The 26,014-nt window shown below is 47.1% G+C and overlaps 1 protein-coding gene across 1 annotated transcript; it reads right to left on the reverse strand.

Annotated features, from left to right (window-relative positions):
* Window positions 1-533: 533 nt before the first annotated feature.
* LOC136471642 (AT-hook motif nuclear-localized protein 24-like) lies at window positions 534-2,467 on the reverse strand. The gene has a single exon (XM_066469389.1). The coding sequence runs from the start codon at window positions 1,714-1,716 to the stop codon at window positions 748-750; it is 969 nt and encodes a 322-aa protein (XP_066325486.1). The 5' UTR covers window positions 1,717-2,467; the 3' UTR covers window positions 534-747.
* Window positions 2,468-26,014: the final 23,547 nt, after the last annotated feature.

A 26,014-nucleotide genomic window follows, 5' to 3' on the forward strand; every position in this document is an offset into this window, starting at 1 on the left:
TTGTCAAATCATAGACTAATTAGGCTTAAAAGATTCGTCTCGCAAAGTAATCACAATCTGTGCAATTAATTATTTTTAGTTTATATTTAATACTGTATATATTTGTCAAACATTCGATGGGATAGGAATGCATTGGGGGAGGAACTAAACAAGTCGTGAGTATCCATGGTAGCGTGCGAAGAGATGGCAGAATTTGTAGCATGAAATGATGATGATGGTGGTGCCTGTGGTGGTGGTGTCAGGACAGGCACTTCTCATACCGATCAAACCTTCACTTCCAAGGCTTGGGAGTCAGAGAAGTTTGCACAGGCCAGGGTAAAAGTACACTCATCTTTCCACATGTTCCCCAGGCCTATCCCATACCATTTTATCATTCCTCAATTCGGTTCCCAGGCCAGTTTCCTCTCTTGCCCTTCTTCCTAGTTAGTATGTCCTATACGGAAAAAAGGGACTAATTGATGTACTGAATACAGGGGGGAAAAAAGAGATGATTTTGATAAGGTACAAAACCCGGCTTCAAGTCAACAACAGCAACAAGAGTTATGCATGACGACACAAGAAATAGCGAAAGGAAATGGCAGAAATCGAGCTACATATTCTGAAACAATATTAAGATAACTTACTAATTAACATGCGAAATCATATGCAATTCCGACGGAAATTCTCCACGATACAAATTCAAGTAAAAGATGGAAGAAGAAAGCTAAATCACTTAACCATCTAAGCTGCGTGCGGGCTGATCAATTATTAGAACGGCGCCGGACGGCCACCGGCGGCGCCCGGGTTCCATCCGTAGGCTGCTTCTGGCGGCAGCTGCACGTTGCCGAGCAGGTTCGGCGGCAGTCCCTGGAAGAGGCTTGGATCCACGCCGCTGGCGGCGAGCTGCGCCGCTTGCTGCGCACCCGCGAGAATTCCTGCGCTGTCGGCCTGTGCCTGTGCAGCGAGCATGTCATCCTCCTCCAGCGGCAACCGCTCGTACACCGCGTTGGCGAAAGACGCTGCCATTATCACCACGGGCCCGGCTGCTGTGAGTGCGCCGACGACGCTGCCGCCCACCACCTGCCCCTGGCCGCCGGCAAGGTAGACGGTGAGCCCCGTGGCTTCGGGCGGCGCGGGCGGAGGGAGGAACGAGCCGGAGAGGGAGAGGATCTCGAACCGGCCGTGGAGGGCGACGACCGCGCCCTGGGAGGCCGGCTGCCGCAGGGTGACGTTCGTGACGGTGCCGGCGCCGCTGAGGACGCAGACCCCGCGCTGCCTGCGGCGCGCGAACGTCGTGATGCTCTCGGAGATGTCGCACCCCCCGGCCACCTCCATGACGTGCGTCCGCAGCGTGTTGGCGCTGTCCCTGGTGATGATGATGGGCGGCTTCGGCTTGTTCTTGGACCCCGCCGGCCGGCCCCTCGCGCGGCGCGGGGTGCCCTCTCCTCCGCCCTCTGGCCCGCCACCACTAGATGGGGGAACCAGCGCCAGCTCGTCGCCTCCGCCGCCGCCGCTCCCGTTGCTGTTTCCACTGTTCTCGTCATTAGTCTCGTTGTGGTCGCCCTTGATGGTGCCGCGGGAGCCGAACACCCCCGGCGCGCCGCTGCCGTGGTCGTCCTCGGTCTTGAGCTGCAGCTGGTGGTGATGCTGCTGCTGCTGGAAATGGTGATGGAAGTCGCGGGTGTTGAATGGTGGAGGAAGATGGTGACCGTGTATGGATGCTGAGACCGGATCCATCCTCACCTCACAGCACAGGCTTGCTAGGTTATTCTTCCCCTCCTTGCTGCTGCTAGTGCTAGCTCTCCTCTCACCCTCTTTCTTTTTCTCGCGGCGGGATTTTTTTTTTTCTGAGGCCTCAATCTTATCTGCTAACAAATCACTCAAGTGGCGGCCAGGGACGACAACGAAACCTACGAGATGGAACAGTAGCAACGAAAACAAGCTAAGGAGGCCTGGGAGGAGCAGATCGAAGAATTAGCGAATTATCAAGGCATGAATAGGAAAGCTAGGACTACTAGGAGAGGAGGACGGAGCTGATGAGGTCATGGCTGGGCTGTGCGGCTGTGCCTGTGCTGTGGTGTGTGAGACTGAGAGGAGGGCTAGGGGGAAAAGACACCATGGATCAGATGGAAAGGTAGACAGCGTCCTGCCCCTTCTTTTCTGGCTCGCTCTCACCTCACCACGCTTTGCCGCTGCTAGATTAGAAGAATGATAGGTGGGAGGGAGGGGGAGGAGGAGAGGGACGCCACCACCACCACCACCGCTACTACCCTGTACCAGACAAAGCAAGGAGGGAGGAGGCAAGCTAGGCACTTCTCATGTCAACCACCAAATTCTCAGCAGATTCCTCATTCTAGGGCATCTAACTAAACTAGCTAGGCTATAGCCTATAGCTACTTTCTTTTTCTCTCCCCTTTTCCCGGTAGATGCACGCCAACAGGCGGCAGCAGCGGAGCGCGGACCTTGATTAGCTAGCTCTCAGACAGGCTGGTTTTGGGGAGTCGCGCGACCGCTAACTAATTAATCGTGCATGCTCAGAAGGGCACGGAGCTGCTGCAGTATATCATATCCCTTCAAGATCAGACCTTGCAGCTAGCCAGCCCTCGGTGTGGCCACCCACGCCCACGCCCACGCCCACGCCCACGCCCTCGCCCAAAAGACTCGCTTCCCACTGGTCCTCGTATCGCTGTCCCATTGGTCCGACTTTGAAAGGTAAGGCCACTTAAAATTATGCCGACCAAGTTAGTTTGTTAATCCGGCCGGCCGTCCCCTGGGTTAGCGCGTAGCTAACCGCTGATTAATCAATAATGGGGTGCTCCTGCTGCCTCCAAAGCCAGCTAGAGCTCGCCAATTTATGTGTCGTTACGCGCTATAATATTTTATATACATAGTTTGTTGATGTGTGTAGCGTTAGACGACTCTTACGGTACGAAAGGTATGGCTCCGGTCTCTACCGAGTATAGTTTGGTGTGCTCTCTACACTATCGAAGGCGGCTTCAGACACTCGGCAAAGGTCGATATATACTCGGTAAAGCCTCGGCAAAGGGCGCTCGGTAAATAGTTTATCGGCAAAGACCTCTTTGCCGAATGCACTCGGCATGCCAATCCGACACTCGGCAAAGAAAAGTGGCCGTGACGGCGGCTTTGCCGAGTGTCAAGGTCAAGCACTCGGCAAAGGTACCCGATTTGCCGAGCGCCATTGACTTAGACACTCAGCAAAGGCGGCCACTTTACCGAGTGTCGCCGATAAGACACTCGGCAAAGTGGAGACCTTTGTCGAGTGCCTGGACCGTGGCACTCGATAAATCTGTGATGTTTGCCGAGTGCAAATGTGCAATGGCCATTGCACTCGGCAAAGCATGTTCCCAGGTAGTTCCCAGATGGTCACTTTGCCGAGTGTCATGGCCATTACACTCGGCAAAGTGTCTGAAAACAACCTTTTTTATTTTTTTTTTATATTCCATCCAAACAAACAGAAGATATATATAACAAACATCACCAACATCACATATATCATCAACATCACATATATATCACCAACACCACATATATATCACAAACGTCACATATATATCACAAACGTCACATGTCTCACAATATATTACAAATAAGTTCACAAGCAATCCAAGTGCTCCATCATTGTCAACCACAATTGCAAATAGAAGTATCATTAACAACCACAAGTATCATCACTGATTTGGTGAAGGATTCGCTGAAGCATGAGGATCGTTCGATGCCGCCGATTGATTCTGCACAAAGGAGAAGAGATTGCATGTGTGAGACAAGATAAATATATACCATACATGAATAAAACTTTTATACTCCACTAGGTTTGACCGTAAGCATGAACATACAAACTAAAACATTTATACTCACAGGAGTAGAATAGTGAGGAGGTGGAGGTGGAGGTGGAGCGAATAACGAAGGTGGTGGAGCTACACCTGTAGTGGCGCCAAGACTTTGCATGTACTGAAGAATCTCCGTCATCCTCCGCTGCTCGGCCTCCCGCTCGACCTCCACCCTCTCCATCTTCGCCTACATCTGCTCTCGTATCCTCCTCTCTTGTTCCAGCTGGGCCTATAATATATTCACCCCAATGTTACAATAATGCAAAGGAAAGGTATGAAAAACCAATGAACGACGAATAAACCAGGAATAACCTCGAGTGCCTCCACCCGGTGGTGTGAAGTGTCCTACCGAGGTCGTATGGCCAGGCTCCTGCTTGTGCTGCTTGCTCGAATCTGGGAGAGACTGGGAGTAGCGGCCGAGTCGATTACGTCGTCGCCAATCCAGTACCACCCATGCTTCTTGCCTCCTCCCCCCTCATAACGACTTCTCCATCAAGGTCCTCGGTGCTCGGATCGTACTCTGACCCATGGACCTCCCTTGCCATCGATGTGTACTCATTGAGGCGGTTGTGGACGGTCGCATTGTTGTACGCCTCGGGCCCGTCCTCTGGGTTGTAGTCGACGTCGGACGTCGCCTTGCCCTTATGGGCCATAGCAAATGCCTTGAAGATGGAGCAAGGTTGGCCACCATGTGACGCCGACTACGAGAAAAAATACAAGATGATTAGAAATCATGTAGAATTGAGCGTTAGAATAAATAAATGAATTTGCGTACCCATGTTTCTGCGTATCCGCTAAGGCTGCGGCTGCCTTGATGGTGTGCTACACCTGGCATCATCAAACGCCGCTCCTGGCACAAGTTGTGTGTCTCCTCCCACTCGCGTGAGCACCACCTGTCCACCATCTGTTCCCAGCACTAGGGATGCGCGACGCACTAATAAGGAATCAACTACAGGCCATCAAGTACATGACATATCAGAAGATGAAATTAAGCCTACTTAATCTCAAAAGGAATCAGTATTAATGTTCTGTATTTACCTGCAGGTACTGGTCCCAGGTCAGCGTCATGGATCTTGCGTCCCTTTTGGTGACCTTCGTTCCAAGGACGGTTCCGTGGTAAGTTACGATGGCTTGGATACGCGCCTTGTAATGCATGTCCACGATGAGTTTTTTTGCAGCATTTGGTAGCCACCGCATCCACCCTGGCCTCATGTCCGCCCTGGCATCTAAAGAAATCCTACATACAAACACGATGTATCCATTCATTATTTCAAGAATGTATTGAGCAATGTAGTGCGAGAAAGACTTACCCACAGCTCTTGCTTCACCCGCTCCGCCTTGTTGTTGAATACCCTATGGGCAGCATCGGGGGCGGCGACGTAGTGGTCAAATGAGTAGGCCGGCCCTGTCACTCCGGCGTACTCAACCAGGCCAGGGAAGTGCTCCTCGCACAGAAGACCGAGGATGCCATTGACTTGGCGTGTGTGACCACCTCCATTCACCACAATCGTCCAGTTCCTTCCCAAGTGATTAAGAAAAAATATTAATTTCTATTTTGATTTTCAACATATCATATAAAGTAGTGATAACATCTAAAGTTACTTACTTTTCCCCCTCGGGTCGAATCAGCGGGCGTCTCTCATGAGGTATCGGTCGCTGAGGGAGGCTCGCGGGACCTCGCAAGTAGACGCTAGGGAGGTTGTCACCATAGTATGTTGTTGTGAAGTTCGCCACCTCCTCCAGAATGTATGCCTCTGCAATGGAAGCCTCGATTTTGCATTTATTTCTACATTTCTTCCAAAGAACCTTTAGACATCTCTTGATTGGATAGCACCAATGACCCTACACGGGCCCCCCCATTCATGCCTCATACGGGAGGTGCAAAATCAAATGCTGCATCGGATTGAAGAAGCCGGGTGGAAAGATCTTCTCCAACTTACAGAGCAACACAGGTGCCATTCTTTCCAAGTTAGCAATCACGGTCCGAGATAACTCCTTGGCACAAAGCTGGCGAAAGAAATAGCTCAACTCTGCCAGCACTAGCCAGACATGCTCAGGGACATAGTCTCGAACCATCACTGGAAGAAGCCACTCAATCCATATGTGGTAGTCATGACTCTTCATCCCTAAGACTCGCATAGTATATAAGTTCACTCCCCTCCTCAGATTTGTTGTATACCCATCAGGGAACATTAACGTATGCATCCATTCTAGTACTTCCCTCCTTTGGGGTTTGCTCAAGACAAAATCGGCCTTAGGCCTTCTCCATGTCTTGCCGCGACTAGGAGGCTTCATATGTTGGTTTGGTCTATCGCATAATGTTGCCAGATCCACTCTAGCCTTAACATTGTCATTTGACCTGTCAGGAATGTCCATGATTGTTGCCCAAAGTGCCTCGACGACATTCTTTTCAGTGTGCATTACATCAATGTTGTGTGAAAGGAGAAGGTCATCAAAATAGGGGAGCCGAGTCAAGCCCGACTTATGAGTCCACATATGTTGCTCTCCATATCCCATAAAACCACCTTCTGGATTGACCATGAGACCATCTATCTATTCACGAACAGCGGCACCAGTCATTATCGGTGGTGCAGGGTCTGTCACTACGACACCTTTCGTAAAGTTCTTGATGTCTCGTCTGAATGCATGGTCAAGAGGGAGGAATTGCCGATATTTGTCGAACGATGAATACTTACCACCCTTCTTCAACCAAATGAACCTTAGACCTTCCTTGCATACTGGACATGGAAACTTCTCATGAACACACCAGGCGCAGAATATCCCATACGCCAAGAAGTCATGCAGGGAGTAGTGGTACCAAACATGCATTTTGAAGTTTTTCTTTGTAGCTCGGTCGTATGTCCATACCCCTTCCTCCCAAGCACGGACCAATTCATCAATCACAGGCTCCATGAACACACCCATATTATTCCTCGGGTGTCTAGGAATTATCAACGACAAGAATACGTTCTGTTGTTGAAAGCATACGCCGAGAGGGGGAAGATTGAGGGGGATAACGAACACGGGCCAACATGTGTATGGGGCAGCGATCATTCCATAAGGATTGAACCCATCTGTTGCCAGTGCAACACATACATTACGAGCCTCTTTAGCTTTCTCTTGATGAATGCCATCAAAGTGGGTCCATGCTTCACCATCAGATGCATGTACCATCCTGTCAGGATTATATTGTTTGCCATTTTTGTGCCATGTCATCTGTTTCATGGATTCCTCGGTCATGTATAGCCGTTGGATCCTCGGTATGAATGGAAGGTGTCGTAGGATTGTCACGGGAATGTCAAGCCGCCTCTTCTGGCCATCACCAGAATCTACCTCTAGGAACCTAGAGGATTTACACTTTGGACAGTACTTTGCTTCCACATATTCTTTCCTAAATAGGACGCACCCCTTCGGGCAAGCATGTATCTGCTCATACAGCATCTTAAGTGCACGAAGGAGTTTCTGTGACTCGTGCATGCTCTTTGGTAGAAGGTGACCCTCTGGAAGTAGGCTGTCAATAACTATCAACATACCATCAAAGACGTCTCGACTCAGGCTATACTAGGACTTTAACGCCATTATGCCTCCAATGGCATCTAGTTGAGAAACCTTTGTCTGGTCGTGAAGGGGTTTCTGTGCCACGACAAACATATCATAGAACGCCTTTGCGGTTGCCTCTAGCTCCTCCTCCGTATGTCCTTCAGTGAACTGTGCCTCGTGATAGTCATTTAACATGTCTGCTACCCCGGCATCAGCATCATAATCCTTGACGCGTGGTCTCACCACCTCTTCTCTCATACGATCGGTTTCACCATGGAAGACCCACCAGGTATAGTCTACCATAAATCCATTCTTCCAAAGATGTTCCTCCATGACCTTCTTCATTTGTCTTTTCCTGTTTGCACATTTGCTTTAGGGACAGCAAATTGTACTCGCTCCTTTAGTAGCCACGCCAAATGCCCATTCCAAGAAAGCATCGGTCTTGTTGATCCATTCATTGGTGACCTAACCCTGACTTGCGCGGCCCATGTACATCCACTCACGGTCCTCCATCCTCTAACATATATAGCGATGAGTAATACAAACATCAATTGCATCTACACGATGTTCCTACTATCTAATAGGTGAGGATAGGTCCTAATCCCACGGGAGGATGCATATGTGGGGTTAGTTTTCATGCTCTGCTCCTATCTGAGATAGAATTTCGGCAGCACCTCCCCGTTGTTCTCCAAATACACGTCCTACCAGGGAGAGTGTGTATCCAGAGAACAATAGGGAGATGATGCTGAAACTCTGTCTCGGATCAGAGCAGACCATGGAAACTAACCCCACCTACGCATCCACGGGCTGTCCAAAAAACATGGACAATTTGAAACAGATACGGTTTTAGATATGAGAATATCTACATATTTCCAACCGTATCTCTTTCGAACTAGAGACGCCTAACTGGGTTACATGATCTATGACCATGATACGAAAAGAGGGGTTATACCTAGGGTGGCGGTGGAGTCAGGCTAGCGGGGCCATGGCAGGTCAGTGCAGTGTCAAGGCAACGCGGTGCAGGCAGACCCACAGCGGTGAGGAAGGCGATCGGGGTCACCGAGGTACTCCGGCTCTGCTCCGACGGGCTCTTCTCTACAAAAAAAGAAACATAAAACTATCAATACAAAATTTCGGCAGCACCTCCCCTGCACGGTGAGGTTTTCAAAACCTGCAAGAAAACCAACGGTATGATGGGCGACATGCACATATATATGAATGGCACGATGGCCGACATGCACAAGATTATATCCAACCACATATATATAACAATGTCACAACCACTCCAACGACTACCACCACTGCTACTCTACCACTACTACTACCGCAACTACTAGTAATACTTCGACAACAACAACGGTAGGGCATACCTAGTGGGCATCGTAGGGCGGTGGTGGTGAAGGGGCCAGGGCACCGGTGGACAAGGCGACGGCTGGGGAAGCGTCGGGGATGGCGGTGGCGCGGGCGCAGCCGACGCTGGCATAGGCGGGGGCAGTGGCGGGGCCGGCACCTCCTTCTTCTTCCTCCTTCCTCCTTGTTCCTCCTCCTCCTTCACTTCCTCCTTCCTCCTCTCCTCCTCTCGTCCTCCTCCTCTCTTTCTCCTCTGCCCCCGGTGGTGCGGCGCGGGGGGCAGCGCGGGCAGGGGCGGCGGTAGGGCTGGCGTGGCTACGTGGGTGCACTGGCGTGGGTGCGGGCGACGTGGCACTAGCGCGGGGGCCGGCAATGGTGATGGCGCTGGCGCTGGCGCTGGCATGCGTGTGTGTGCGTGCGTGTGGTGTGTGGGCCGACTAGGCCAGGAGGTTAAATCCCCTCTTTGCCGAGTGCCCCTGATCTGGCACTCGGCAAAGTCTTTGCCGAGTGCCCCCAATTCGTGAAGAGGCCGACTTCGGTTTGCAAGCATCGTACGTGACAACGTGCGTGAAACCTCCTCAATTTTTATCACAGACTCCACATATGATATCTTGACATCTTGACAAGTTTCATGGTTTTCGGACTTTGTTTGCTTTTTATAGAATTTAAAAACAACTCGACCGCAAGTTCGTGGTCATGTTTCATGAACAAGATGTTCAAAATTGGTGGTATGTTCCTAGATATGGCCTCACATTATACTAAATAACATGAATATCATTTTTCCATTCATTTTTTTTTGTTATTCGAATGACTAGCAGTTATAATTTGAATTATCCAAGAAAATTCAATTAAATGAAATAAATTAAAGAAATATAGAAAAAGTCTGAGAAATGTGCCACATTGGAACATGGAGTACCAGGTATTGTCTGAGGACTGCAGAAAAAGTTTGGAGGTCAAAAGTGAAAAAAAATGGTTTGCCGAGTGTCAAAAAATGACACTCGGCAAAGGAGCCTCTTTGCCGAGTGTCAGGAGAAGACACTCGGCAAAGGATTAACGGTGGCTGTCAGCCGTTAATGGTGGTGGCCCTTTGCCGAGTGTTATTGTTTGACACTCGGCAAACCTGGTCTTTGTCGAGTGTTATTCTTTGTCGAGTGTTCGACACTCGGCAAACCACCTTTTTGCCGAGTGCCATTTGTTTGCCGAGTGCTTTCTCTCTGGCACTCGACAAATAGCCTCTTTACCGAGTGCCTGATAAAAAACACTCAGCAAAGTCTTGGACACTCGGCAAAGAAGCCATCTCTGGTAGTGCTACATGAGAATGACATGCATGACTGATAACTACTAACGGGTGTTGAGAAAGTATAGGTGATCTTCAGATTAAAACCAGAACATAAATCATGATGATATTAGATACTATCATGAACAATCCTAATATGCATACTAGTTAGATCGAACAGCATGAACAACAACATAACGAATGACATCAAGATCAATATAGCAGACACAACAGACGTCATCATGATCAAGACAACATGTGTCCTGTAATAACAGATTGGATTATGGGGTGTGTACCTTTCGTCTACAGAGGGCACGGTGTTGCTAGTGGTGGTATGAAGTCGTCGATGACAGGTGGAGTGGAGGAATGTTGCTGTTGATGATGCGACAAATCTACTGACGACGCAGACGATGTCCTGACACAGCCTTTAGAAACAAGCCATCGTGGAGGTTGGAGCAATCGCATGAAAGCGCTTCTCAAAGATCTTATTCGTCCTCCCTGGGTGTAGGATTGCAAGGATGAGGGTTCCGGAGATCTACTCTCCTGAACGCCGATGCACGTAGACACTCGGGATAGAGAAGCTAGAACGGCAGCATAGCAGCGAGAAGAGGCAAAACCCTAGCTTGATTATACACGTTTTGGCATTGGCCAATAGGCGGTATATATGGGACTGTCGGACCCGATCTCGTCTCAAGATCATGATCTTGTCTCATGACTGATAACTACTAAGTGGTGTTGAAAAAGTAGGCATTTTTCATATTAAAACCAGAATATAAATCATGATGATCTCATATACTATCGTGAATAGTCCTAACATACTAGTTAGATCGAACATCATGAATAGCGACATAACGAACGGCAACGAGATTAGGACAGCAGGCATAACGAACAGCATCATGATCAAGACAGTAGGCATACTATAATAACAGATTGGATAACAGGGTGTGTACCTATAGTCTACGGAGGGAGACGACATTACTGGTGGTGGAGATGTTGTTGCTGGTGGTGGCACAAAGTCATCGATGAGAGGTGGAGTGACATTGTCGTTGATAATGTGGCGAATCTACTGGCGGCGCAGACGACGTCCCAACACAGTTTGCTTTGGGAAATGAGCCATCGTGCAGGTTGGGAACAGTCACATGAAAGCGCTTCCCAAAAACCTTATTAATCCTCTCCGAGTGTAGGATCGCAAAGACGAGGGTTCTGGATACCTTCTCTGTCGAACACCGGTGCACATAGACGCTCGGGATGGAGAAGCTACGACGGCGGCATAACAACGAGAAGAGACAAAAACCCTAGCTTGATTAGATACGTTTTGGCATTGGCCGATAGGCGGTATATATAGGACTGTCCGACCGAATCTTTGTGGTATGATCATGATCTAAACCGTTTAGGAATCTTATCTGCAAACTTAAAGGCCTAGAAATATATACCTAATATTAAAGATGCAAAATTTCTCTCCACATATTGTCTTGGTTCATCTCCTTCTAACTCACATGTGAATGTGAAATTTGTCTTTGATCGTCTCTCTACATCCATTAGTACGAATATCCACTTCTATGACGATCAGCTTTTGTCACTGAATGAGCCAAATTTGTCACAATTTTAGTTTTATGACGAAAACCGGTCCGTCATAGAAGTCACGTCACATTTGAAATTATATGATGATTTTCGTAAAATGTCATAGAAGTGGCTTGATCTGTGACCAAAATAGAACGTCATAGAACTATTTTGGCATGCATGGCAGGAGGGCTACCACGCTAGTGGGTGCTTCCATTGGAGATGCTTTTCATGTGTACATGCTATAGCCGGTTGCATTGGAGATGGTTCGGGTATATGTCACCTTCTTGTTGCACAACGTGGCCATCTCTAGTTCTTGCATGTTTCAGGTTCGTACTGGACCACGTGTCGTGTTCCTATTATTCCACATGTCAGTTTTCTATGGGCACACATGTCGTGTTGTGGTTGGATCACGTGTCACTTCTTCATTGGACCATGTGGCGTATTTTTATTGGTCCACATGGCCATTTCTTATTCGACCATGTGTCACGGCACTGTCCGTCCATGTTTCGCATTTTTATTCGGCCACATGGCTTGATGACATCCTTCCACATGTCGGATTTTTAATAGCCCACGTGTCGTGCTCTAGATATTTCACGTGTCATGCACTGGTTCCTCCACGTGTCGCATTTTTATTTGATCACGTGGCCTGTTCTGGTTATACCGTGTGGAGTACAATCAATTTGTCATAGAAGTAATTCGAGATTGTCACTACTGCATAGATTGACTACATAATAATTCAGCCTAGCAATCAAATAACCACAATTAATATTTCACACGTCAGCAACGAACCGCTAACAGAGTATCCCAATATCAAACCATCACATGCATCCACACAACAGACCACAAATGTTCACCGCATTAAGCCACGGAAGTTGAAGACAGAGAGTTAATTACTAGGAGAGCTTAAGCGCAAGACTAGCTCATTGAGCCTATTGTACTCCTCCTATTGCTGTTTCTTGAATTCCTCAAGCTCCCTTTCAACCTTTTCTATCCTCACCTTTAGTTCATCCACTAGTTCGACGAGCTTAGATGTACTTTCATGTTCACCAGCAAGCTGCTCCTGAAGTGTCATCTCCGCCGATGTCTCTACTCTAGTGGAGCTTCTCAGGATACCAACATTCTTCAAAAAAAGATTTTTGCTACTTGCCTAGGAGGGGCGCTTGCCCTAGTAGAGGTAGAGAACCTTGGAAACAACATCAACACTAGTCATTGGTTGCTGCCCATCAGCAACAGGTTTTGCTTGCATAGCTTCCTGTGAAACTCAATTAGTAAAACATTAGGTTACAGATAGTGGAAGATGACTTCAACTGAAAAGCCAAGAGATTAATTCATAACAAGTAATGCATAGGACTTCCTTAGACAACTGCTGATAGAGATTACATAAGCACAATGTATAGGTCTTTTACAGCCTACCCGATAGAGATCATATAAGCACAATGTATAGGCACCATATTGAATAGTGTAAAATTGCAACTACAAAATTAAATGATGTTGCCACATTAGGCTCTTGCTGCATTTCCTTCTTTTACGGCAATGGGTTTAGTAGATTTCAAGGAAAGCAAATAAAGGTACTTACAACTTGTCGGGTTCATAAACCCGGGGTCCCTTGGGGACCGGCTTCTGCGCCAAGGCTCGGCCCAAGAGTCTAAAAACAATAGGGCAAAGGAACGGTCCAGCAACCGACCGGAAGGCTAGGCCCAGGAAGAGCAACGCCCGCTAGTCAGCTACTTCGGCCCACCTCTCTAACCGGAGCACACAATTCGGGCTTTAGCCGCCTCCAGACGGCCTCTCCGATTGGAAGGCCTGCCCCGAGCTCTACTTCTGACTCTGACCCTACGTCCCTCAGACCAAGGCTCATAAGAACCCTGCTCACCGCTCTTCTCCGACCGGCGCACTCAGTGTCGTCTGGAGCCATCCGACCAGGGACGCCCGTTCGGTAGGAACCAGAAGGTGTGTGGAGAAAGGCAAGGCAAGGCTCACAAGTCAAAACCACTATACTAGGGACCATCCCCTACATAGAATAGTACTCTGCAGCCACCTAACACAAATAGTATTGTAGGCACCGACATCTCCCTCTACAGCATTGTAGGGGCCGCTAAAACTCTCATACGTTAAGACCCCCACGTGTCTCTGGACATCGATAGCGGTATGGGCACCAGGATTTACCGTATCGGGTGAACATAGCGCGACTTCTCACATGCCTCTAGGCATCAAATAGTTTTTGCAGGTACCGACGTCAACCCTTCCTGAAGAAGATAGCGCGAGCTCCCATGTGCATCTGACATTCCACAGTGACATCAATAGTGTTGTGGGCGCCTACCATTATCCAATCCTCATCGGCATGGGCAACAAGGCTTAAAAACATCTGTACCCTCTCCCTCTCACCTGTAAAGCCATCCCCTTCATCTATAAAAGAGGGTGCGCTTCCTCCAACAAAGGAGACCGAATGATCCAAGACTAATTCTAGTAGGCCAGAGTTCCTTAGATCGATAGCTCACAACCACAGACCCGCCAGGTTTCGACCGCAAGCACACGCTTGAACACTTAGCTCATACCGAAGTTCCTATCAATCTCGGCCCTTCCGGTCGGAGCCGACCGGACCTCTTGTACACCCCATCTTTCTCCCTCTCGTTTGTAACCCCACTGCAAACTTTGAGCACCTAGGCTCAGGAATAAAGTCATCGACCGACCTCAACTGGACGTAGGGCATGTTGCCCGAACCAGTATAAATCATGTGTCATTGAGTGCTAGGCCACCTCCGATCACAACATACAGCAAAACTACAAATATTCACTAGTTGGTCACTTTCTGCACTGACACAACTGCTGTTCTTGCAGCATCGCTCAGACCCTTTTTCGTACTGGTATGGAAGTCCTTGAAGACTTCCAAAGCATTAACATCTTCATCAGGTCGACCATGTTGTTCAAGTCCTAGATCATCATGTTGTTCATCAAGTCCTTGATCGTGTTCTGCGGCCTTCCTCTTGTTCTCCTTCTGTTCACATTGCACATGAGTTTCTGTTTATATATACAAAGGTAATAGTAATAATAAAACACAACCATCACATACAAATGTTTGCAGCTGGGCAACATAGGAGCGAGATCATTTAGACTTGTGGTACTTCACTTTTGCACGGTTTCGCTTGTTCATCTCTGATGTTTCCTATAGCTTCATTTGTGTTAGACTGCAGCACAAGTAGACCATAGCAAGACTAGATAGGAAATCGATGGGTTCACACACACCTTGTTCTTAGAACTAGACCAAGTCTCGACAAGTTCACACCACTATTCATCGCTCATGCACGAGACATGAGAGGTCATACGGATTTAATTAGCAGGGACGCCATTGAAGTAGGTTTTCTTCAACCTATAGCGTGTCTGCCGTACCCCACACTACAATACATTCTAGCAAGCTTCTTGTGTTGGTGGGTGAGACTTGTCAATGTCCAGCCTTGACTGCACGCAGTAGTGTGAATGAAAAGTAAATCCGTTAAAGTTGCTCAAAGCATAGTTGAATGTCAAGAGAGGATACCCATACATACAGTTAGCCTCTCCACAAAATTCCTGTAATGGACAACACCGGAGGGCTTTCCTGTAATGTTTCCAATGTGTCAAAATTGGTATTTGATGCCTGACTACTACACCTGCCTCTGAGGCAAACTTGGTGGCTTGCACTAGATCATGTGGCCTTCTGTTCCCCTCGGCAACAAAGATGGGCATCCTCAATCCTCACATTGATTTGCTCATTTTGTTAAGCAAAATTCCACAAGTTTGAGACCTCGGCTTCCTCGCACTGCTCGGCAATGGTACTACAAAGTTTTCATACATTCAGATTGTTAGAAAAGTAACATGGATATCAAATAGCTAGTGAGAATTGATTGATAGACATCTATAAGGTAATACCAACCTAGGCAACTTTCATTGTTCTGCAGGTGGGTGGAGACGGGAGTTTGCTCAGAGGGCTCCTCTTCAGCATGGCTATCATCATCTGGCCATGAGCAGTCTCTCATAGGGCTAGGTAGCTTAGAGGGCTCCTCTTCGGCATGTCTATCATCATTTGGCCATGGGCAGTCTCTCATAGGGCTAGGTAGCTTAGAGGGCTCCTCTTCGACATGGCTATCATCATCTGGCCATGGGCACTCTCTCATAGGGCTTGGTAGGGAGCCATCTCGACAAATGTCTCTAGTCAATTCATGAAGTTTGAATTGATTCTTGGGTACATGTGTCCGTGGTGATGGCGAATTATGTTCTCCTACTGTTGATACCTCCACCCTTTTGCCAGCGGTAGCCCTCCAAGTAAGAACTCCATGAGCAAACTCTCCTGGTCATGTTAAATTCACTCACTTGGAGTTCATTCGCCCAGGACTCATGGCAGCGCTGGCTTTTGTCTTGCTAGCAGAGCCTCCTCTACGGCTCCTTCGACCCAGACACTAAAATTGGAGATATAAACTTAAGTAGTAAGCATGTACAAATTGCATTGCTATCTAAACAGTAAAGCATTGCATTGCTACATACCCCCCTCCAAACTAAATACAAGATAGAACAAGCACCTCAATTGCTAGGGGTACCGGCTCATCTTCTAAATCTAAATATATTTCATCTGTAACATCAAATCCCTCAACTATCTCCCCTGGTTCAGGGATATATTCTAAATCTTCACCGTGTCTATCCTTTGTGCTTTACTTTTTTACCTTTGGAGACACAGGTTTTGGGTCCACATGTATTCCAAGTTCTTCCATCTTTCTAGATTACAAAGGCATTTATTAACTAAAGCTTCTATGGAATGTCAACACAACAGAGCAAGAGTATGCAAATAAGCGCCTAACTAAGTACCTATAGCTTATATGGAAGTCATTAATCCAATAAAGCACATGTTAGCTACACTCAACTATAGGAAATACGTAACCCCATCGCTATCTATATATCCTTGGTTCAGCCTCTACAGTATATCACACATCATAAAAGGAATTTGGGTACCTCGATCAGATCTTGTCATCGTGGTCACTGAGCTGGTGAGGCCGGCGTTGACGCAGGGTTAACAAATCTACCTTCGGCTAGGGTTTAGATCTGGTTGGTCATGGTAGGTGTTGAGGTAGGGGATCTAGATCTGGCTTGTACCATCATCGAGGCTAGGGTTTGAAAATGTATGAGAGAGAGTGAGGCTGGAGAGTCGAGAGGGAGTCGAGCTGCTGTGCCGATGGCACCTAGGGTCTAGAGCAGGGTGGCAGAGGGGGCGGGTGGAGAGTGGAGAGGGAGGCCATGGGACTAGGATTTGGAGCTAGAGGAGAGACGGTGCGGGTGGAGAATGAAGATGGAGGCGGAGACGGTGACTCTTTACACTTTTATGTGGCCATCACATTACCACAAATGCCCTTGTCTGAAATCAATGGTGTGGTAAACCTATTTTCCGTGCAGAGGGCAAAAGAGAGAAATCTAATTTTCGGTGCGTGTTGGCGGGACTGCTCGGTGCGGGTGTGAAATCAAATTTTTGGGGCGTGTTGGTGGGACTGCTCGACGCGGTGCTCAACTGAGACCGGAATTTATTCCATGTTTTGATAGAAAATGATTACGACAAAATGTTACTTACCTAATATCCGTCTTTTCATTTTTTTCTCCTGTGCACCTGTTTATATATCCGATGAGTTAGTTATTGCCTTTTTGGTTTTTTCATAACAATATAAATAAACATAAAACTAAAATAGGATAATAATAAATAAATAATTAAAATATGCATGCATTTGACACCTAAAATTTACCAAAGAAAAAAACCTACTTGCTGTAGCTTGTTGCGCTGCATCTACTGATTATTTTTTTTATGTGTGTGACTGCATCTACGGCTATTTGAACTAAGGCCTATAATTTGGAAGCAAGAGGAAGGCAGGCCCAGGGATGGAAAACCCTCCATAAATAACTAAATGGGTTATTGGATTTCCCAACCTGAAAAAAGTCATGGATTCTAAGGGGATTTGAGTTTCTAGAGAAAGAGAAAAAAAAATCATTCTCCTCCTTGCTAGTGCTCTGACGATTCATCAACTCGCCAGACTCATCACTAGACGAGTCACAGTACTCCGGATCATCCTCCTCCTCACTGGAGTCGCAGTAGGTGCTGTACATGCCATCGCTCGAGTACGTTCCCATTGCTCGTCGCCGTTAATACTCGAATCACTAGTGTAGTAGTCGAGGGGTTGATGCGTTTTCCTGCTCTGATAACGAGAAAGTCCGCTACTCTGTGTATTTAATGCGTTGGACTTTCTCATAATCAGAGCAGGAAAATGCGCCAACCCCTCGACTACTACTCTGACTGCTCGTATTCTGAATCTATTTTATTAGTAATTAGTAACGCAATGGGGACTCACGTCTTCTAACTTTTGTTAGTGTCTTCGTCGAGTATAAATATCCTTCCGGGTCTCTTTTACTTATCACTTGCAAGTTGCTAGCCAAGGAAAGGAGGTAGTGTTACAACTTCGTTAGCAGCTGTTGCCCATAGAACAACAGTGATCATCCTTGTTGAGGTGAGTTTTAGTTTCTGTCATTTTATTCTAGTCAGGATCTCAATCGAGGCTAAGATATGGCCTAGGCAAAATTCTGTTGCTTTGTGCTGGTTCTTGCTTGTTCAAGGTGTAGTGTTTCATATGTTGTTTTTTCTAATGATTTTTTCCTTGTGTTTTTTTGTTCTATATATAGAGAGAGATGTCGTCGTACCACAACACCCATGTTTACTCCATCAGCAAGCTTGCTCTTTGGTAGCTAGGAGTATCACCACGTATCGTACAAGGGGTGCTTGTTGCTTGGGGACGTCATGTTCATCAACAGCCCCGATGGATCATTATTGAAGCTGCAGTTCGTTATATGCTTGGTAAAGATTGCTTTGTTAGAGTTGTCGAAGACTATGGTAGATGCGAGATTTTTGTTCGTGTTAGGAATTTCGAGCAAATGAAAAGACTTAGTAGTGTCACTATGTTTATGGGAGGAGACTCTGTCATCTTCACTCATGTTGATCGACTGAATGAAATTTGTCAACCGTCTGACATGATTCCCCTTGGTAAGATGAGTTATTTTAGACATTAGAGATTAGAGAAAAACTATGTAATGCACTTTTCTCTATAATGGAATTAAGTTTTTATGTTGGTCCAACTATATTTATCTTCCTTTATTTCTTTCATACTTCATATACTTTGGTTGATTCTTATTACATTGAGTTTTTTTTATTTTGTCAAATTTGACAATCTGACTTGTCGATTTGGGATGGAGGGAGTAGTTGAATTCAAATTTGGGCTGATCGCAACCGTTAAAGGACGGATGCATAGCTGTTGAAATGTTTCTGCACCCTATAGACAAAACGATCCTTTAAAATTTTCACTAGCCAGACGCTAGTGGAGCGATAAGGTTTATCATAGAAGGTCCAACGGTTTGAAATCATGACTACCTAGATAGTATTGATGAACGACATGCGGTGTCCATTTTTGTCTTGTAGGCTCCTCGATTCCCATGTAGGCGCATGTGCATGGGTGGCATCTGCAGGCATTTCTAGCATGGACGTCGCCTCATGGCCTATAGCATTGATGTGACGAGGAAAAGCCAAACTGCTTGCCCACGCAAACATGTCAGTGGTCGTGGGGCGTGGGGTGGTTCCACGGCCCCCAAACTATAGAAGACACAACGGCGCGAGAGGGAAGGTTATCTGTTGCCTTCTGTGATCATCTACCTTTCCTTCCTAGATCTCCTCCTTCCACCCCAAAGCTTTTGCCCTCCACCCTACTGTGCCCTTTGCGCCGCCGACGCCTCCTATGAGGACCATGACCACGTAGTGGATGAAGTCGTCTGTCGACCACAAGGCGTTAGACGAGCTATGACTAAACGCGATGATCCCAGAGGCCGCCAACACGATCGGGTGGACAGTCCCGCTGAGAACTAAAGTGAAGCCGAGGCCAGAGGAGAATGAGGTTGTCACTTTCATCCATTTCCACTATTTTGGGTTCGGGGTGCCGGCACACCCCTTACTCTGGTGGTTGTTGTACTACTATGGGTTCCGCCTCCATGACTTGACCCCAGAGGGGATCCTCCACCTCTCTATCTTCATCATGCTGTGTGAGGGCTTCCTGGGAGTCCCTACCCACTATGAGCTATGGCAGTCTTTATTCTAGGTGGTTCGCTTAGTGCCCAAGGGGGTCCATCTTCCTTAGATGGGGGGTGCCATGATCCAACTTCATCTCAGATTGGAGGACAGGTACCTAAGCCTTGACCGCTATCCTTTCATAGACTTGGGGTGGCAAAAGTCATGGTTGTACATCCCCAATGAGAGCTTGTCGTTGCCATCTTATTCTCCTGACCAACTGTGTGGTGACCTCTTAGAGTCATGGGAGGAACTACCACCCTTAGAGGCCAACAGGCACCATGTGCCCAACTTGTTGGATGCGATCAAGGTCCTGAAGGACCAGGGCCTGATGGGAATGAAGGTGATCTGTACCTTCATCATCCGTTGGGTCCTCCCCTTAAAGATGAGGCACCACCCCTAGTGGGAGTTCTGAGGCCTAATGGACCCTACAATTGAGTTGAGGGTCACCATCCATGAGGATGACCTAGACCAACGGGTGATGAAGGTTATGGGAGAGTACACAATGGATCGTGGCAGGGGGAGTCCCTGATGGCCTTCAGCGCCGGCCATCCTCCACCAATAGATGGACCTCTCACCAACATGGTCTCACACCCACCGCCAGTTCCTCCTAACGAGGTGATTTTTTTCATGTATTGTTGTTCATGTTGTTTCTCTTCATTAAATTAACTAGAGTTTGCAAGCAATGCTCACGCTAGTATTTGTTTTCATGCTGCTTAATTTAACTAGTATTTGGAAATTGCCTACTTTCTTAATAGGTGGACGTGGGCATGATGGCGTCCCGAGGATCATTGGCCCTAGAGCTGGCCTCTTCGTTCATGGTCGTGCTCAGAAAGCGGCCTCAGGAACCAACCCCTAGTGGGGGTAGCCACCAGCGATGAATCCATCCCGTGCTGCTCCAGACAGTCTAGTGAGTCATTTGCCTTCTCAATCAGATCACCCTCCCCTTATCCTTTGGGCTTGAACTTGGCTTGCATTGTGTAGAGAGACGTCCTATCGCCGCACGCCATTACCGATCCTGTCTGACCCCGGACAGTCTTCTGGTGATGCATCGTTAGACCATGAAATCTCGTCTGACCCCAGATAGTTTTCTGGTGATGGATCACCAGACCATAAAGAATACTTTAAGTTAAAGGAGGCTGACCTCATGGTCACAGACTTGTACTCAGGGGCTAGTTTGGACGCCGACAAGCTACGCAATGAGCTGAAGGCCACGCGTGCTGTACTTGGTGTCGCCCAACAAGAAGTCACCCAGGCACGAGATGAGAAGGTGGCTGCTAAGGCAAAGATCCAAAACCTACTTGTCGATGCTACTGCCTCCTGTGACACCGCCTTCCCGGTGTAGATAGTGGACAATTCGGTCACTGCACCAGAGGAGAGCCTCCGAGCCCTGTCGGCCCATATTCGGGCCATGGCATCTGAAACCATCCATCAAGGGGCTGCCACAGCACTGGTCGCTACCTAGCTAGAGTTTGGCGCAGTGGTGAAAGTTCAGGAGGTACAATAGGCTTTTCCACCAGCACCGAAAGACGAAGATTATATTGATGATCTTTTCAAGCACGTCGAGCCGCCCGCCAACGCTGTCTTAGCGAAGGTGAACATGAACAAGATCCTACATGACTGCCTCGATCGTTGATCTGTGGGATGTATCAATAGTACAAGTCATGACTAGGTTTGGTCCGTGGGACGACCGTATGTGAAGTCTTAATTATTTGCATGCATGTCTGTGTTAACTTTTGTTGAACTTTGTATTAGGTCTGTTAAACTCTGTTGAGCATGGTGTAGCTCAATTCCTTTGGTTATTTAGTAACTTGTGTCTAGCCCCTATTTGTTGCTTTTGCCTATAGATTTTTTTTGGGTTCTCTTCTTCTCGAAAGCTCTTTTTATGTCATGGTGGTCAAAAGCTCTTTTCTCGATTCACTTCTTATGTCTAACTTTCCTACTGCATTCGCTTCACTCTCGTCAGCCATGTAAGGTCTATATGAAAGGAACATCCCCGTTCCCTCATCTGATAGCACGCATTGCAATAATCGCCAACCTTCTGGCTCCCCCTTTCCACACCTATTTGCATTTTCCCAACCGCGTTCCATGCTGGTTTGAGGATCTAGATTAAGGTAACATGCTTCATATCAAACCGTACTATTTGTATAAACTTATTATTGCGCTCCATGCTGGTTTGAGGATCTCGATTGACATTTATTCTAACCAAAATCATGCTTACAGATGGCTACTAGTTACCATACCAGGGATGTGTAGTCTATAACTATTGACCACAACTTTCCCCGACCACGTCCCTCTAGTATATTAGACGAAATGATGTTTACCTGTTTCTTGTAAACCATATGCTCGCCTGATAGTCCGAGCATCATAAATTTGAACGGTTTGGACATGTAACTCTTATACAGCTATGAGTAGAACTTTTGGCTGATCAGCTGTGCTATAAATAGGAGCTACACCATCTGTGGCTATAAGTATGAATCCTGAAGTGGTAGCTTCAAACACAGCCGAGGGAGTGCAGACGATCAGAACCTATGAAACCATGTAATGTGGCCATCTCTAGCTAGCTGCTGCCCCTTGGCTACTATGAGCCTATGACTGCTTGGATAGGACTGCACTATATAGTTAATTGGATGATAGAAGGTCCGACCCAACTAAAATATTTATTACTCAGATACTAGTAACGATGAACGTGGTGCGCTCACGTTAGAAGCCTGTTCCAGCCTTGGCGTCCCTATGTGTACAAAGCCTAGCCTCACTCACATTGTTTGACTCCTACTGTTGCCCCCACTTGGTAGCCTCCCTCGCCTCCTCCTCAATCAACGTATGTCGCACCACTTCGCCTCTCCAGCCCTCCGGATCGCTGCCATCCACATGTTGTAGCTCGATCCATGTGGCAATCGCATCGCTGATGGCGCTCCCTACCGAGGTGCAAATTGTGATCGTGTGCCACCTTGCTGCGACCCTAGAGCGGCCCATGGACGACCTCCATAGCCTATGGGTGACCTACTCATCCTTGCGCTGCATCTGTAGTGACCCCACCATCAGGCGGTGTATGTCACTGGATTGGTTCAGACATAGGAGGACGTGGGATGACCTCGTTGACTACAAAGCCCTCCTTGCTAGCCTAACCCAAGTCAGCAACCTGGAGGCTTGCTTCCTCACCGGGATACAAACCGTATTCATGGAAAAGCACAGCCCTCAGCCATGCCTCGATGATCTTGCCCGTGCCACTGATGGTGGGCACAATCTGGTGGCCTATCTGGTCACCCTATTGCTCTATAGGCACAATGGCAATGCCGACGACGATGACACTATGAGGCAGTATATAAGATGGGTCGAGGGTGAGGAAGTATCATAGGCGGCGGTGGCGGACCAACGAGTAGGTGGCTAAGCAACAAGGGGTGTGTGCTGTGCCACCTCCCGGCCACCGAGGTGGTCCTCCGATCAACGTGGGGCAAGTTGTCGCTGCCGCCGTAGTCACAGGTGCGCGGTGATCTTTCGTGCATAGGCGGTGTCTGTGGCTATGCAGATGGATGGGAAAGAAGGGCTCTGTATTGCAGCAAGGACTGTAGGCTTTGCCAAGAAATCCATTTTTTCAAATGGGAAATTGGAATAAGAAACTAGTAGTTCACTCTTTTTGAATGTAGTGTATTATGGCATTTGAAAATTGTCCTCAAATATAGTGGATTGAGAAGAATATATGCGTATCCAAACAAGGCCTTAGGGATTCAATGAAAGTACTAATACGAAATAGGTTTCCCTGTATAACATGAGACGTGTCCGACCCGGTTAGATTTATAATGCTCGAACTTTCTTATGTGTGCAGTAAACTTCGAATAGCTATGTGGCTCCTCCATTAGGCATTAGATCGATGGGAGACTTGATTGGATGAATTCTGTTATGCATATTTACCATACTATTGATCAGAAAGAGAACCAAAAAGAAACTAGCAGGCAAAATCAACCAATAAGGGCTAGAAAACGACTACCAAATGACCAAAGGACCTGATCTACACCACGCTCAACAAAGTTTAACCCACGCAATCGCTATGTCTGCGTTAACTTTTGTTGAACTTTGTATTAGGTAGGTTAAACTCTGTCTAGCCCCTGTTGGTTGCTTTTGTATGTAGTTCTCTTTCTGATCTATAGTATACTAATGGTGTTCGCCCTTTCTGATCGGAGGACATGGACGTATAGATGTCAAAATTTTCTAGAGCCTAAGACAGTCCGACCCTAGGAAATATGGACGATCTGGATCACTACGAGTCAATGAACAACGAAATATAGTGATGGCAACTATCAGGGGCCATCCAACTAGTCCATAGAACCCAATAATTAGTTCATGATACAAACAGGTATGGACTAATAAAACAACTAATTGACTAATTTTTAGCCATGGCTAACTAGTCGTAGTTCATCCAAATAGGGCCTAAGATAGTCCGGTACTTAGAAATCTTGATAGGTCGGATAATAGTATTGATGAAACAACAAAATACAGATCATGTCAACTCTTGCGCCGAGTTCACTGCCTCCATCCACTATTTGTCTTGCACACCTCCACCTTGAGCTTAGCTTCATTGTCCTCCATCTCCTCCTCCCATTCCTCCTCATCGTCATTGCTGCAAGTGGCCTCACGGATCACGCTGAAGAAGCAGGTGTCACTGACGCTGAGGTTGTTGTCAGCACAGAAGGCGCCCCACCCATACTTGAATGACACTCATAAGACTTTGTTCGTGTAGGTCCTCTCCAAGCCCACAAACTAGGACTGCCAAGCCATCAGCAGCTTGACCAAGCATCGCTGCTTGCAGTCGTGCGCTCACTCAAAGTCCACTAGCACATTCTTCGCCTCGCACAAAAAAAGATTGATGACAAAGAGGACAATGGCAACTTGCGACATCGTCGGTATGTTCTGTGTCTCATATGAGTGCTCACCAGATACTTTGCTTTGAGGTGGTACTTCTTTAGGATCACTACAAAACTCCTTGGCTTCACGATGGGTAGGGAGAGCTGACTACCGCCAGCCTCAAAGTTGTGTGGGTACTACTTGCGGTAGGTGGTAAGGTCAAAGACCTTGACGTTAATCTGTGACCAGCCGTCATACCGCAATACAAGAGAGAACCTGTCTTAGAGGTCGAGGGCACGGGTGAAGTGTGACTGAACTGCCCAATTTATACAAGATCAAGTACTTTTGTCCCCGCTAACATGTTGACACGCGCATAGGTTCGCTTATATAAACCCGGTAGTCCGTCGAGTGTCATGAAGGACCTTGGTAAATCAACATCACAACCAAGATCATATGATTAAGCAAATACACATCACATACATAGAGTTGTAGCAGAAATAATATTACAAATGAGTTCACAAATAATAGTATAAGTTTGAGTTCCAAAACCGATTAGTGAAAACAACATAGCTTTCAAATGATTACAATAATATAAGTTCCAAATACATTGCTAGCATAAGTGACATCCTCTGATCAAAGCATATAGATGAGAAATAAATATAGAGTCACTGAGCCCACCGACGGTTAGCCACTATCTTCAGCAGGCCGAGAACTTCACCTACAACATGGAGGGATAAACCCTGAGTACTCGAATGTACTCAGCTAGACTAACCCATCATAAACTAGAAATAAAGTGACTCCAAGGATTATGCAAGACTTTATAAGTAGAGCTAGCTTGACAATATTTTGCATAAAAACCCACTAATTCGGCTATACATTTTATAATTCGGTCATAAAGTTAGTTATAGCTATTCATCTCTAGATTAGCAACTAACTAATGCCAAACATGTGGTATAGCATTTAGTAGCATAACAATAGTAACCATAGCCGGTGTAAGATTTTCATATTCATTAGAACCATCATATTCCATAATCCAATTACTATGATGCTGGAGCTAGTCGAGTTTCCAACTATCCAGGAGAGATGGCGATTCAAATCGATTTCAACCAGTTGGAATTTATTCCTAACACAAACCCAGGCATACTTGCGCCAAGGTAGTCTTAGGTCACCTTTGGTACAACTCACGTCCACATTTCGTGGGTTCGATCAGCGCCGCACAATCAGGGACGACTAGCTGCTAGGACGTTTAGGCCCAGCCTGCCCTTGGGCTCACGTTTGGCTCCCCGCACATCCTTACTACCATCCAGAGTGTGCACTTTTACAGAACGAGGCCTGACCTGAGTTGAGCTACTCGGCTTCATGGTCGAAATGAGTTATCCGGCCAGCTAAGTGAGAGGCATGCGTTCAATCTCAGCAGAAGTGCTAGCACCGGTATGGTCCTTAATCGACACAAATGGAATCATATGAGTCAACCTACATATAGACGTTGCCCAGCCTCTAGTTA

Source organism: Miscanthus floridulus, chromosome 8, assembly GCF_019320115.1.
Source record: "Miscanthus floridulus cultivar M001 chromosome 8, ASM1932011v1, whole genome shotgun sequence".
Taxonomy (NCBI): Eukaryota; Viridiplantae; Streptophyta; class Magnoliopsida; order Poales; family Poaceae; genus Miscanthus; species Miscanthus floridulus.

Excerpts from the sequence above, each read along its gene's own strand:
- LOC136471642 (XM_066469389.1), bottom strand. The coding sequence starts at position 1,716 with ATGGATCCGGTCTCAGCATCCATACACGGTCACCATCTTCCTCCACCA.